This window comes from Syngnathoides biaculeatus, chromosome 7, assembly GCF_019802595.1.
Source record: "Syngnathoides biaculeatus isolate LvHL_M chromosome 7, ASM1980259v1, whole genome shotgun sequence".
Taxonomy (NCBI): domain Eukaryota; kingdom Metazoa; phylum Chordata; class Actinopteri; order Syngnathiformes; family Syngnathidae; genus Syngnathoides; species Syngnathoides biaculeatus.
This window is the reverse complement of record NC_084646.1, coordinates 12,725,845-12,739,371: the sequence shown is the minus strand read 5'-3', so window position 1 is coordinate 12,739,371 and position 13,527 is coordinate 12,725,845. Positions and strand designations below refer to the sequence as shown.

The 13,527-nt window shown below is 39.7% G+C and overlaps 1 protein-coding gene across 5 annotated transcripts in view; it reads left to right on the top strand.

Annotated features, from left to right (window-relative positions):
- The first annotated feature begins 13 nt into the window (after window positions 1-13).
- The window catches only part of tjp3 (tight junction protein 3), a 30,311-nt gene continuing 16,797 nt past the window's right edge, over window positions 14-13,527 (top strand). For 4 of the 5 annotated variants that reach the window (XM_061824176.1, XM_061824179.1, XM_061824178.1 and 1 more), the window contains exons 1-4: window positions 7,768-7,928; window positions 11,241-11,297; window positions 12,548-12,657; window positions 12,822-12,924. In XM_061824176.1, the coding sequence (XP_061680160.1) occupies window positions 7,902-7,928; window positions 11,241-11,297; window positions 12,548-12,657; window positions 12,822-12,924 (297 nt within the window). In that variant the 5' untranslated portion in view covers window positions 7,768-7,901. Of the gene's footprint in view, window positions 222-7,767; window positions 7,929-11,240; window positions 11,298-12,547; window positions 12,658-12,821; window positions 12,925-13,527 lie in introns of those variants that run through there. The other variant, XM_061824177.1, reaches the window with a different exon arrangement.

The following is a 13,527-nucleotide window of genomic DNA, read 5'->3' as shown; positions in this document are numbered from 1 at the left end:
CGCCCATCCTACCTGTCCCAGAAGCCACGGAAACATTTCAAATTCACCGCAGTGGGTGTTGTAGTGCTGAAACGTCCACGGTGAAACTTGTGGTATCAGCCATTGAAACCAACGAGACGCAGTGACACTTGAGCGAGGCTTTTTGTTTTGTTTCTTGTGGGGAGGAGGGGGGGGGCGTTTGGTGAAAAGTTGGATCCACGTTCAATCCGGAAGTGTTACAGGTAAGATGCCTGCGTTCCCTGTCAAAATGTTTTTTTCCGTTTATATTGAGGAAAATAAAATAATAATGAAGAAAACAATGACGGTGAACATGTTAAGATGACGTGTCATTTTTAAGTCGTTTTTTCCATCCTTGGAAGATGTGACGAAAGTGCAGCTTGAAGCATTTGCACATGTTTTTCTGTTTAGCAGGCCCCGTTAGTCGCATTAGTTCGTATTTGTCGTTAGCATCTGGGGGGGTTAAAATTTTTTTCGCTATTGGTTTGAAGGCACCTTTGAGCTCCCAGTGTGATGTGATGTTCGCCCACTTTCCTCTTCATCATCCTCCTCCTCTTGTCGCCTATCTGGTTTTCCAAGCACTCATACAAGTTTCTACCTGCCTCAAAACTGCGTTCCACAACAGTTTCGAGTCACAAGCATCTGTCTTACCGTTACTACTCCGAATATACCCACGTAGTTGTTCCGCCAATGAGTTAGTCAAAATAACACTGTTATTTACAGACATTTTCTCCAGTGACTTCCTCCATTTTGTGTCATGATTCAACTAATCGAGGAAAATGATTTGCACTGTCAAGCCTGTTATTATATTTTAATTTGTTGCATTCATTCAACTTTTCCCCCTCTATATTTGGAGAATTTATTAACGCTTCTGTCAAATTGACCCAGTGGTAGGGCAAGCAAGCCTTTTGCTGCTTAAATTACCAAAAATAAAATATGACTACTGTCAAATTTGATCACTTTAAACCCAATAGGCACATCGGCATCACAGGTGGGAGGTTGGTGGGTTCAAATCAAAGCTTCTAGTGTGTAATTTGCACATTTGCCTTTTGTGGTTTTTAAGTGTACTCCACCTTCTTCGCACATTCCAAAAATATGTAGGTGGGTTTAAATTAAACTAAATTGTTCGTAGATGTGAATGCTCATTTGTCTCTGTGCCCTTCAATGGATAGCTTTCCAATGACGTCACCGCCATCCCAGGATTCCCTTAGACCAATCAGATAAATTAACGATAGAAGAAAAACTTCACGCTTCACCTATCACCTGTGTTTTCTCACCTCTGTGACACACAAGATGGCCTAATTGGAAACTTATCCATTGAGATGGTGACCAATCCAGGGTGTTATCCACCTCTTGCCCTTAATCAGCTAGGCGCCAGCTCACTGAAGACCCTAAAAAAAATCGGGGGTAAAGAAAATGAATGGATGAATATTTCCATCTAGCTATTTTTCTCATTCTGTGCCAGTTTCTGGATGTTGAGTTTTTTTTGTTGTTTTTTGTTTTTCTTTGTTCAATCAGATCTCAGCCTCTGTGAGTTGCCATGTCAGTCTAAGATGTCAGGGCCTTCAGAATCAGTAGGCCTGGTCAATTCAACCTAAACTATATTTGCTAATAGCTATTGGAGTGTTATAAATAAATTTGTACTCATAGATTCCCTCGATAACAACAGACTCAAAAAAAAAAAAAAAAGTACTGAATATTAGAAAAAGTAGCCCCTGACACCCATTTGGCTGGGACAAGTGAACATTTCTAATTTCCTATCATGATAGGAATCCCACAAAGTTCTCCAGGACCCATCTACAAAATCACACATAAGTTAGTCTTTTTGCCAATTCCAGGGGTTGTACTTTGACAAATCTTGATTCGGCAATGTTCACAAATGAATCCCAATCAGAAGCAGGTATTGTACATTGATTGGTAATTTTTTTTAATTTTTCCATCCATTTTCTGAGCCACTTATCCTCACAAGGGTCGCGGAGTGCTGAAGCCTATCCCTCCTGTCATCGGGCAGGAGTTTGGGTTCACACTGAACTGGTTGCCAGCCAATCGCAGGGCACATGGAGAGAAACAGCCACACTCACAGTCACACCTAGGGACAATTTAGAGTCTCCAATTAATGCATGTTTTTGAGACGTGGGAGGAAACCAGAGTGGCTGGAGGAAAAAGAACCCATGCAAACTTCATACAGACTGGGCTGGGATTTGAACCATGGTCCTCAGAACTTTGAGGCCAATGCTCTAGCCAGTTGCATCACCGTTCCGCCGATACTTAAATCAAAGTCATAAATAGATGACATCATGCCGACCCAATGCACCTCGAGGCTATTAAAATATATCGTGTGCGTCTTGCAGATGTACCTTTTTATCACTCGGGTAACTTGACCACTAACAGGAGTGGCTTTCAGTGCCATTCTCTGCTATGACGTAGTAAAGAGTGACTTGAACTGTAGGTGAGCGTGTTTGTTTTATTAACAGTAATGGCCGTGGATCTGTTTACTCCACTGAATGAGTAATAAAGTCCCAGGCTGGCCAGGTGTACTTCTGAGGAAACGGGAGCTTGAAGCTATACATTTCTGCTTGTAGTGCATGACAAGATATTTGGTCTGATCCTGTGGAGATGAATTATTATTCAAATTTCATGATTCATCACCAGTCATCAAACTTAACCACCATCTTCCGCAAAGATGAAAACTCCAGATTTCGACGATTTAGTTGCCCATCTGCACAAAATGTTGGAGAATTTCCACAGTACCTCAGTAACTCAAAAGTACCTAGTCTCTTCAGTGTATAACTAATTGGTCCATAAACATATTATTGTAAGCCCTGTTCACCCATTCAAGATTAATACTGCACTTGGCCCCTCCCCCTATATTTATGCATCATATTTTGGAGATGCCCAGGTCCCACAAGTGGCATTTGCACCAAACTTTGTGAGTCACTCATCTGATACACTGTCGGTCCAATTTGGTGGCTAGAAGTTTGTTTTTGAAGGATGATCGGAAATGGCCAAAATGGCAGCTTCTGAGCAAAATGCAGCAAAGTGTTAAAACAAAATTTCCAATTTGAAATCGGATCAAACCTAAAAAGGGTTTGCTTTTAAAAGAAATCGGAAAATGTCCCCAAAGGACCTGATAAATTGTCCCACCCTTCAAAAAAATGCGGTGAATCAAATGTTACAGCCATCTCCGTACACGCGGTAAAGAAACTTAAAATACTCACCGTTTTGTGTCATCACAATCAGTCTAGTATACGTGGCTCAAATTTAGTCACAGTTGGGCTATTTCAAGGACAATTTTGTCTTTTAAAGACCATTAGAAATGGACAAAACAACCCTGAAATTGCTCCTTCAAATCGAAATGAGTTTCTTCACAGTGGGACTTCTATCACAAACAAGATGTTTGGTCAAACTCTGACCTTGTTGAGTAATTGCATTATCAGAGTTGTGCATTTTATGGCATGCCATAAAAGTTTGTCTTCCCTCACTGCCTGGCAAAAATCAAAACTAAAAATTATGGCAATTTAGCTTTGACGTCCTGTTTAGTATACATTGTTCAAATTTGGTAGGAAATGGTAAAATATTGTCAAATAAGTGGTAATTGTTCCAAAAGGAACCTTAAATGGTTACTTGACACCGAAGTGAATCTCTTTGGGGCATCACATCACATATCACAAGATGACGTTTGATCGAAATTTGACCCTGTGGAGTTGCACTATTAGAGTTTCATGTTTAATGAATTCTCCCCATGCCTGTGTGGTGAATTTAATGATCTTTTTTTATTTTTCAACACTGATCATTCTATATAGAAATCGGGTAGCGGGATGTGGGCAAGCCGGTAGAAAACTGTCAATAAAAGACAATATCCAAAGTTTATTTCACACCTAAAAAGAAATATAAAGCAACATCTGTCAGAATGGATTAAACAACAGCACATCTACGCGAACAGACATTTACCGTAATTTCCGGCCTATAAACTGTCATTTTCCCCCCCACACACACACACACGCTTTCAACCCTGCGGTTTATGCGGTGATTCAGCTAATTTGTGCATTTTTTTTCTAACGGCCGCAAGGGGGAATCGAGTGGAATAGGTAAGAGATTATGTGTTGAGGAAGTGACTTTTCCCTGTATGTTTTTTTTTTTTTTTTTTTTTTTTTTTTTTTTTAACCGTCCCTGTTACCGCGGCGTTAGCGGTTAGCAGTGGTTGCTGCTGTGTTATGTTAAGATAAGGCATTACATTTTTCTATTTACCGTCTTTCTTTGTAAATATCCCGTGTTTCAATGTGGGTACTTGTGGCTTTTACACGGATGCGGCGTACATATGTACCAAATGGTATTTCCTTTACGAATGTACTGGGTGAGGATTATAATCAGGTGCGCTCTGTATGCCGGAAATTACGCCAATTGATTGGATAACCGGTAGATCATTTATCTTTCTTTCCGCTTATCATCCCAAGGGTCGCAGGAGCCTATCCCAGCGATCTTCAGGGAGGAGGCAGGGTACAACCTCAAGTGGTTGCCAGCCAATCACGGGGGACATAGAAACGAACAACCGTACACACTCACAGTTATACCTAAGCCCAATTTAAAGTATCCAATGAATGCACGTGTTTAGGATGTGGGAGGAAAGCGGGGTGGCCGGAGAAACCCCACGCAAGCACGGGGAAGACGGGCAAACTCCACACAGGTGGAGCCGGGATTTGTACCCTGTTCCTCAGAACTGGGAGGACAACGCTCTAACAAATTGTGTTACCACCGACGAGTAGGACACTGAACCCTAAAAAAATATTTAATAGGAATTGCACTAGTGGATCTTATTTGACACTAAGAACGGCCTTTCAAACCAACATGGATGACTTTTCAGGCATGACTGACACTTTCTTTGTGGGTCTTCTCATGAGAGACGTGTCTATCAATTGTCTGCTAAGTTTACTAGTTACAGGGTTTTAAGAGTGGGAATATTCCAAAGGGTCCAGTTTTGGGGGAGTTTTTGAGTGAGAAAAGGATCTCAAAATGGTTGTTTGGTCTACGAATAATAACAAACTGCAATTTTTAGAGGGAGGGCTGCAAAAATGTCACTCACAAATGCCATGAGAATAGTAAAGTTGTTTGATCACTACTTCCTGTGTGCTGTGAAGCCATCCAGGAAGTTTTACTCAGCCAAACAGCCTTTCAATTATTAACAGTTCAGTGCTCTCATTCCGCCGTCGTTACCATAGTGCCCGGTGGACTCAGACCAGCCTTGTGGGAAAAAGTCTCAAAGTGGACCGAGACGCTCACATATCGCTGTGACTCCGTGCAGGCGGAACTCCAGGATGAACTCGAGTGCGAACAATTGAGCTTGGAATAAGTCTTCTACTAACGGCGGGATATTAGATTTTATTTTTTTTTTTTAACATTGAAACGTCTCGTTGCCGCGGGGTCCTGTGGATTTGCCGGCTGTAAGATAGAAGAAGGTGTCACCCGGGTCCACTTGGGTGGGCGTCGCCATCATGAATGCGACCCAGCGGATCAAACTAATGAAGCACTTTGGTTCTGTGCCGCCAGAGCCCCCACCACCTCTGCTAGTGGTGCCTCCTGTAAGTTAGCGCCGCTGTTGGGATTTTTTTCTTGCTACTGGCACCGAGTTTGCGTGATAAAAAAAAATAATAATAATAATGATGAATTGTTAATAGATTCTGATGAAATGTGATTTTCCATTTTGTTTAACTCACCATCACTGGATCTAGAATCTTGAATTTGATAACTTCTTGGGCAACATGGGGATAACTCGTAGCTTTACACAGTTTGACACCCATAAGCGGAGCAATTTGGAGTCGAATCAATAGTTTCAGAAAAAATATGCCTCAACATTCAAACAAAACTTGAATCGAGAGTCCTGGAGGAAGGCTAGTCGTCCATCCATCCATTATCTTATCCTCACGAGGGTCACGTGGAGTGCTGGAGCCTATCCCAGCTCCCAACGGGCAGGAGGTGGGGTACACCCCGAACTGGTTTCCAGCCAATCGCAGGGCACATCGAGACAAACGCACGCACTCACAATCACACCTAGGGGCAATTTAGGGTGTCCAATTAATGTTGCATGTTTTTTTGGGGAATGTGCCCGGAGAAAACCCCCGCAGGCACGGGGAGAACATGCAAACTCCACGCAGGCGGGGATTGAACCCGTGACCTCAGAACTGTGAGGCCAACGCTTAACCAGCTGATCTGCTGTGCTCTTTTCCTTTTGGCTTGTCCCGTTAGGGGTAGCCACAGCGTGTAATCTTAGATGAACGCATATTTGTTTGGCACAGTTTTACGCCAAATGCCCTTCCTGACGCAACCCCTCTGCATTTAGCTGGGGAGAGAAGCTTGCAGCACCTGTAATTCCCAGGCGGTCTCCCTTCCAAGTACTAACCAGGGCCAAACCCGCTTACCTTCCGAGATCTGATGAGATTGGGCGTTCTCAGGGTACTTCTTCTACTGTAAAAACCAAAAAATACAATAAACGTAAATCCCCCTCGAAGCAATATTGTTCTTCCTTCGGCCTGAGCAAAAAAAATAGTTCTGAGGTGTGTGTCCCCAATCAATACAATCACAGGAAAGTTAACAGTTTATTATGGCCACCAGCCCACGACCTTAACAGCTTGCACGACCACTGTAATGTCTTTTTAAACATCGGCACCTCACTCCGAGTAACTGTTACTTTACAGTTAATGAAGACATGGGAAAGGTAACTCTTTAATAGGCATAACCTCACTGCCGCACGTTATTCTGCCAGTTGTTGGCTATAGCAAACGTATATTAATTGACAGACGACTGGCTCGTCTCCACCATCCATACAGTCTTGGAGTTTAAGAGGGGCCTTATTTTTTATGTTTTTCCAAAGACAAAAAACAAAAATGTAATTTAATGTGATACTTTTGGGAAAATGTATTGAAATTTGTTATAGTGACAGGCTAGTTAGAATAAACCTATATTAAAACTATAACACTACTATACTACAGTACTATAATATAACACTATAAATAGCCCAAAATGTGTGCTCGTTAAAATAAGACAAAACACCTGACATTGTATGTGTTAAAGATGACCATAAAACTTCAGTTTGCAAACGTAAATAAAAATATAAAAAGAATTATGTAACTCAACCCAGTTTTGCATGTTAAAATAGGACTAGTGTAAAAAAAAAAAAAAGTTGTACAAGTAAAAACAAAATTACCATAAATTCCAAAAAAATTATTCGTATTAAAATGCCAAAACCCGCCCAGCATTTTTTTTCCCCCTACAGCCAAAACAATGTTGATTTGGTGCCTGAAGGAATCTTAATATCAAGGAAGTACTGTATATTGAAATGAATTGAAGCATTTCATATAAATACCGCTTTGCCACCATCTTGTGGCATCTACAGGGAATCAAACCGCTGTAGCTCGGATGTCGATTACAGTACAATGCTCGTAAAACGATAGTGTGTGTGTGTGTGTGTGTGTGTGTGTGGTTTAAAAAAAAAATTAAAAGGGAGCAAACTGTTCAGGTGCAGTTGTAGTGACTTTTGTTTTTGTCCTCTTTTCTGTATTGTATGCCATGGTGTGTTTGTCGTAGTGCTGCTTTGGAATACAAACAACTCAAGTCAAGCATGTTATCTTTAGTTTGACCCTGTGGTCATTCCATGGGTAGTTCAGTGTTTAATGGAGCACAGCAGGGAGTCACCGCGTGAGTGGTCAAAGTGCGAGGCGGGGAGGAGTGATTCCTCCCCACCCCTGTGCCCGCTGCTGTCATATTTTGCTTCTTTTGCCCGCCACGGTGAAGGATCAGGTTTCGGGAGCTGGACCGTGTTGTTTCTGCATGTGGAGTATGATCACCCGATCCTGCCTTAGTGTTGTTGTTGTTGTTGTGCTTGTTGCTGGGCTTGGAGATCCCAGTGGGAAATGGAAGTGAGGTTCAAAGATCAAGGGGTGAGTGCAGTAAAACTGTTGACTGACGTGACCTGTTAAAGCCACTGGGAACAACCAAAATCGGATTTAGCACTTGAGCAATACAATCAAGTTTCTTTGACGTAATATCATTGCGAAAATGAATTGAGAAATCCTTTTTTTTTTTTTTTTTTTTTTTGGGTCTGTTCTTGTGAAATGAGGGCATGGGGCATAACTTGTGTTGACTACTTGGATGCTGCTTTCATTCATGAACTCACATTAAGATATATGTTGCTCCTTCTTCATTTTTGTTTTTTTTCCAAGTGAAGAAAAGCGATATAGTGAAGTAATTTTTATATTCGTATTGGCTATTTGCTTGTCCTGTGGCTCATGGTTGACATCTGATGACTTGTGTATGATTTATTAATTTAGTTATGTTTTTGTATTTTATTTACATTTTTCATTTTTAAACTTTTTGTTCATCTGTTTTTATTTCTATTAGGTGTTCATTGTGTCTGTTTTTCTAGATTCATTTTTAATTGTATTTTTGCAACCATTTTAACTTTTTTTTTTTAATTAGCATGTTGTTTTTTGGGGGGGATGGGATTATTTGATTTTATTTACATAGTTTTCTTGATTTCAGTTATTCTCGGTTTGTTGTTAATTTTTAATATTCTATAAAGCTTATTTTCAATTTTTATGTATAGTTATAATCAAGAGGCCCCGTAGCTCAGTGGTTAGAGCACTGATTTGGTAAACCAGGGGTTGTGGGTTCGTATCCCACTGGGGCCTCCACTCTCTGAGAAGGGCATCCGGTGTAAAAATTGTGCCAAACATATATGTGCGTTCATCTGAGATGACACGCTGTGGCGACCCCTAAAGGGACAAGCCGAAAGAAACTTACTATGTATAGTTATAATCATGCCTAATGCATCCACTTTTTACAAACATTCAATAATTTTATTTTTTTACTTTTATGTTGTGTATTTTTTTTTAACAAAGTATGTGCTTGTAGATTTTTCCTCCAATGTTTTTGTATATATTTTTTCATCTCTTTATCCATTATCTGGTCTTTTTATTTTCAAATGGATTTTCTAAATTTTATTTTGTAAAGTTGGATTCTTCTTGTTCTAAGTTACATTAAACAAATGTTTTCAAACTTTTTTCTCTATATAGATCAGGTAATTTCAGATTTCATTTTTTTAAAAACACCATCGAGGGACAGGGCAAAGTGCTATCCGTATCAAGACAATAAAAGTAGGGCAATAAGAGAAACCCTGAAAATCCAACTCATAAATGAATGCCTCGTGTGGTGCGATACAAATGTGTATGAAAACAGAGTGGATGGAAAGAAATCAGTTTCTGTTTGAGCAGGTGCTTTTTTTTTTTTTTTTTTTTTTTTTAAGGTTAATGATTATCATATAACATACAAATGGCCTACTGTTCCATGCTCACATCGAGCAGCACATCTGTTCCTGTTCGTGTCTACTGTGCAAATATGTATCGTCCAAACTAATGTCAATGATGTTCCAGCAGTATTGCCCGTATCATGCATCAATCATCTGCACTTTAACGGCAAAAGCTGGCTCTACTTGTTCTCTCTGGAATGTGCCATACTCTCTCTCTACTCCCTTTGCTTTTCAAACTGGTGTCATTAGGTGAACAAAAGTATTTGGACACGGGGCATATTCAGGAAGCGAATGTATGCACTTCCTGTGTAGATAGAACTCATTGAAATATTGCAGGATCTTGACCCCTTTTGACTTTACAACTGTTGCTGTGCTGTATCTAATCACCTACACACACAGACACCCAAAAATGAAACTGCAGTTTTTCAATTTTTAAAAAATACATTTTGTAGAGGAAATATTCATATTTAACCTGATTGATTTTCGTTAGGGGGGGTCACGTAATAAGAGTAAATTTTCTAAATAATTTTTGAAGACAAAATATGATGAGGGCGTCACGGTGGCTCAGCTGGAAAGCGTTGGCCTCACAGTTCTGAGGTCCCTGGTTCAATCCCGGACCCGCCTGTGTGGAGTTTGCATGTTCTCCCCTCGTGCCTGCGTGGGTTTCCTCCGAGCACTCCGGTTTCCTCCCACATCCCAAAAACATGCAACATTAGACACTCTAAATTGGTCCTAGGTGTGATTGTGAGTGTGGCTGTTTGTCTCCATGTGCCCTGCGATTGGCTGGCAACCAGTTCAGGGTGTACCCCACATCCTGCCCGTTGACAACTGGGATAGGCTCCAGCACTCCCTGCGACCCTCGTGAGGATAAGCGGCAAAAGATAATGGGTGGATGGATGGATGGAATATGATGACTATAACAAATCATTTAATTCTGTGGTCCTCAAACATTTTATACCAATTACTGCCCCCAAAAATAAAAAGTACTTAGCTCTTCCTGTACCATCATCATGACTAACGTTGGGGAGGGGAAAAAAAACTGTGGCATAGTCAACTATATATAATATTACTGTGACATTATGCACAGTTGGAACTTAACACTGCGCTTCGCCTATAGTACTGTAAACTGTACTAAATAGTCATTGATTTTAAATGTGTTCTACAAAAGTTAAAGATTAAATGAAAATGTATTGCACTAAAAAGCTAAATACATTTGAGTTGTACTTAGTGTACTTTTGCTAGTGGTATGACACTTTGAGAATCACTGATTTGAATGAAGAAAATTAACTGTACAAGTAGTTTTCAATGTCAATATGTTTATTTTTTTGCATTTCAAAAAAAATTAAAACCAAAAAATTACATGTTTGGTTCAGTAAGGATGTTCTTTTTGTTCACTTTATATTAATAAAATAAAGTTATTCATAATTTGATGCGAAAATAAATATTTATATATATACGTTTATGTTCACTGTATGATAAAATCTAAAAACGTAAAACTACTCATCTTTAAAGATAAAATATCAGGGTTGTGCTTGAAAACCATTTTACTATTGTTTAGTGTATAATAGACCTAAAATATAGTAAACCTACATTAAAGTAAAAACACTCACCCAGTAAGTATTATCTGACAAAAATATTTTTGATTACTGTATAATTCTAAAATATAACTAGTCACTCTTTGAAGATACCAGTACAAAAAATATTGTTTATCGACAATATGTGTCAGCTGCTTCAGGCGTTTTACACACACACACACGCACACACACGAGCCGCCGCCATTCCGGTCCATCCACATAGATGCAGGTGACCTCGTGCCGTGCTCAGGCTGCATTGTACACATTCTTCCGGCTTCTCGGGAGCGCCTCGTAAGGGATTAATTATTTGCCAACTGACCCGCACTAAATGTCGTCTTTTCTTACTATTGCCATGTCTTTTGTGTTTTTAGAAGCCAGGCATGGAGGAACTAACGATATGGGAACAGCATACAATAACACTGAACAAAGTAAGTTCCTGCTTGTTACAAAATGGAGTAATGTCGGCGTTTTAGACGTGGCAGAATGGCGGCGTTGCACGAGGGTATTGGGCCTGTGGATCATGATGTTTTGTTTTTTTTTTTTCCCATCAATTTTTTTAATTTTCTATTGCTTGTTTTATAAATTAGTTTTTCATGCTAAGTCTAGTGAAAGGGAAAAGCTGCTTTCTTGTTTTATGTTGGGCTGGGCTGTGTTTATTTTTATTTTTTTCATTCCAATTAATTTTGTGTCGCTAGTAGTAGTTTTGTTTGCCATTGTTTAATTTCTTTTTTTTTTTGTGGTAAACTTAATGCAGATGTTTTTTTTTCTTTGTGCAAACAACCATTCTTTCTCACATTCACACCTACAAGCGATTTAGAATCTTCAATTACCTAGCATGCATGTTTTTTGGGATGAGAGTAGAAACCTGAGTACCCAAAGGAAACCAACCCAGGCACGAAGAAAAGAAACTCACAAAGACGAGGATTTGAACCGGGCCCTCAAACCTGTGAGGCAGATGTAGAAACCAAACATTCATCCTGACACTTTTTTTAAAATTCACATTTTTAATTATTCTATTTTTCATGCATTAATTTTGCATTGCTTGTATTTTATTTCTGTTTTTTTTCTGATTTTTGTTTTTCAAATTAAGTAGCATCCAGAAACAGGTTAGGTTTTTTTTTTAGGTTTCTCTTATTCAAATTATCGATTATTTTTTATTTTATCTTATTTTTATTGTATTTTTCAGGAATTCATTAATGTAATTTATCTATTTTGTATTTTTTGGGGGGAGATGGAGTTAATCCAGGGCAAAGTGCTTTTCTTAATAATGCAGTATTAGTTTGCATTGCATGTGTATTGCAAAACATCTGCAGTACACAAATCTATACTGTAAATAGTCGTCTTCTCATCGTATAATATCCAGACGAAAAAGTTCTTTAGCTGTGCATACACCAAAGGTGATGCATGGGTAATATTTGATGATTGCGGTGGAATGTACTTTTATCATAAGTAAAAGGGCTACGAAGCAATATCAACATTTTGTGCACGCTGACCACCTGGTAGTTTTTTTGCACAACCCGAAGTTGGAATTCCAAGCACCACACCCTAGTGCGACAGTCGACCGGTCGCTGATTCATACCGGCTGGGCTGGAATGAGCTCGCTCTGTCACCTGCATGGGTACACCTGCATACTTTTCTCCTGTGCTCCCACCTTCATTCCAAGCTCTCTGAATGGCAGGATTCCAAATTGGGCTTCGGTTTTGCCCTATCTGGAGGCAAGGACAACGGAGATACAGCGGTGATCGTGTCCGACGTGTTGCCCAATGGACCGGCCATGGGACGCCTGTTGTAAGTGGACCACCACCTTTTGCATTTTGTAAAAATATGATTAATAATAGTGTACACCGTTTATCACTTGGTATACATTCTGCCCATAAGGTGAACATTTGTGATACAGAAACCAAATACATTCTGAGACATACTGTATATATGAATGTAATTTCACTTTCCAGCAACAAAGACCAGATTGTCATGGTCAATGGGGTCTCTATGGAGAATGTCCACTCCAACTTCACTATTCAGACCCTCAAGACATGCGGCAAGACTGCTAACATTGTGAGTATTTGAAGACGTGGACATGTAAGTCGGTACATCGATCGCGCTGAAACGTTTGACTTCTTATACTGGGACATTCCACATCCTTAACATATCAAATTTGGCAAAGCCTAGCCCCCCGCCCCACAAAAATCTGCCAATTAGCTGACTAAACCACATAAACTTCATGCTATTGCCCTCTATTAGCGCTGAAAGTAGAACTGCCACCTGTCCCCGTCCCACAGAACGGTCCCTTTTATTGGCCATTAAATGCTCTACCTCATATTGAACCTAAACTAAAATGCAAATGTAGATTTTTCTGAATAAAGAGCTCTGTTTACATGAAAACAAACAAAAACCTCTGAACCTGAAGTGATACAAGTGTACCACACAACCTCACCTACAACATTGCTGATAGATGTAAAAAAAATTATTACAAACTGAAAAAAATAAAATAGAGGAATATACGCACAGCAGACGCGGTGTCCTTGCACCAAAAGCACAGTAACTGCTCGGTGGCAAATTGTACTGCATCTCATTGACTCATGATCATCTTTATTTGGCAAGTATCTTAGAAAATTATTATTATTATTTTTTTTTTTTTTATTTCAAGCAGCTCAATTG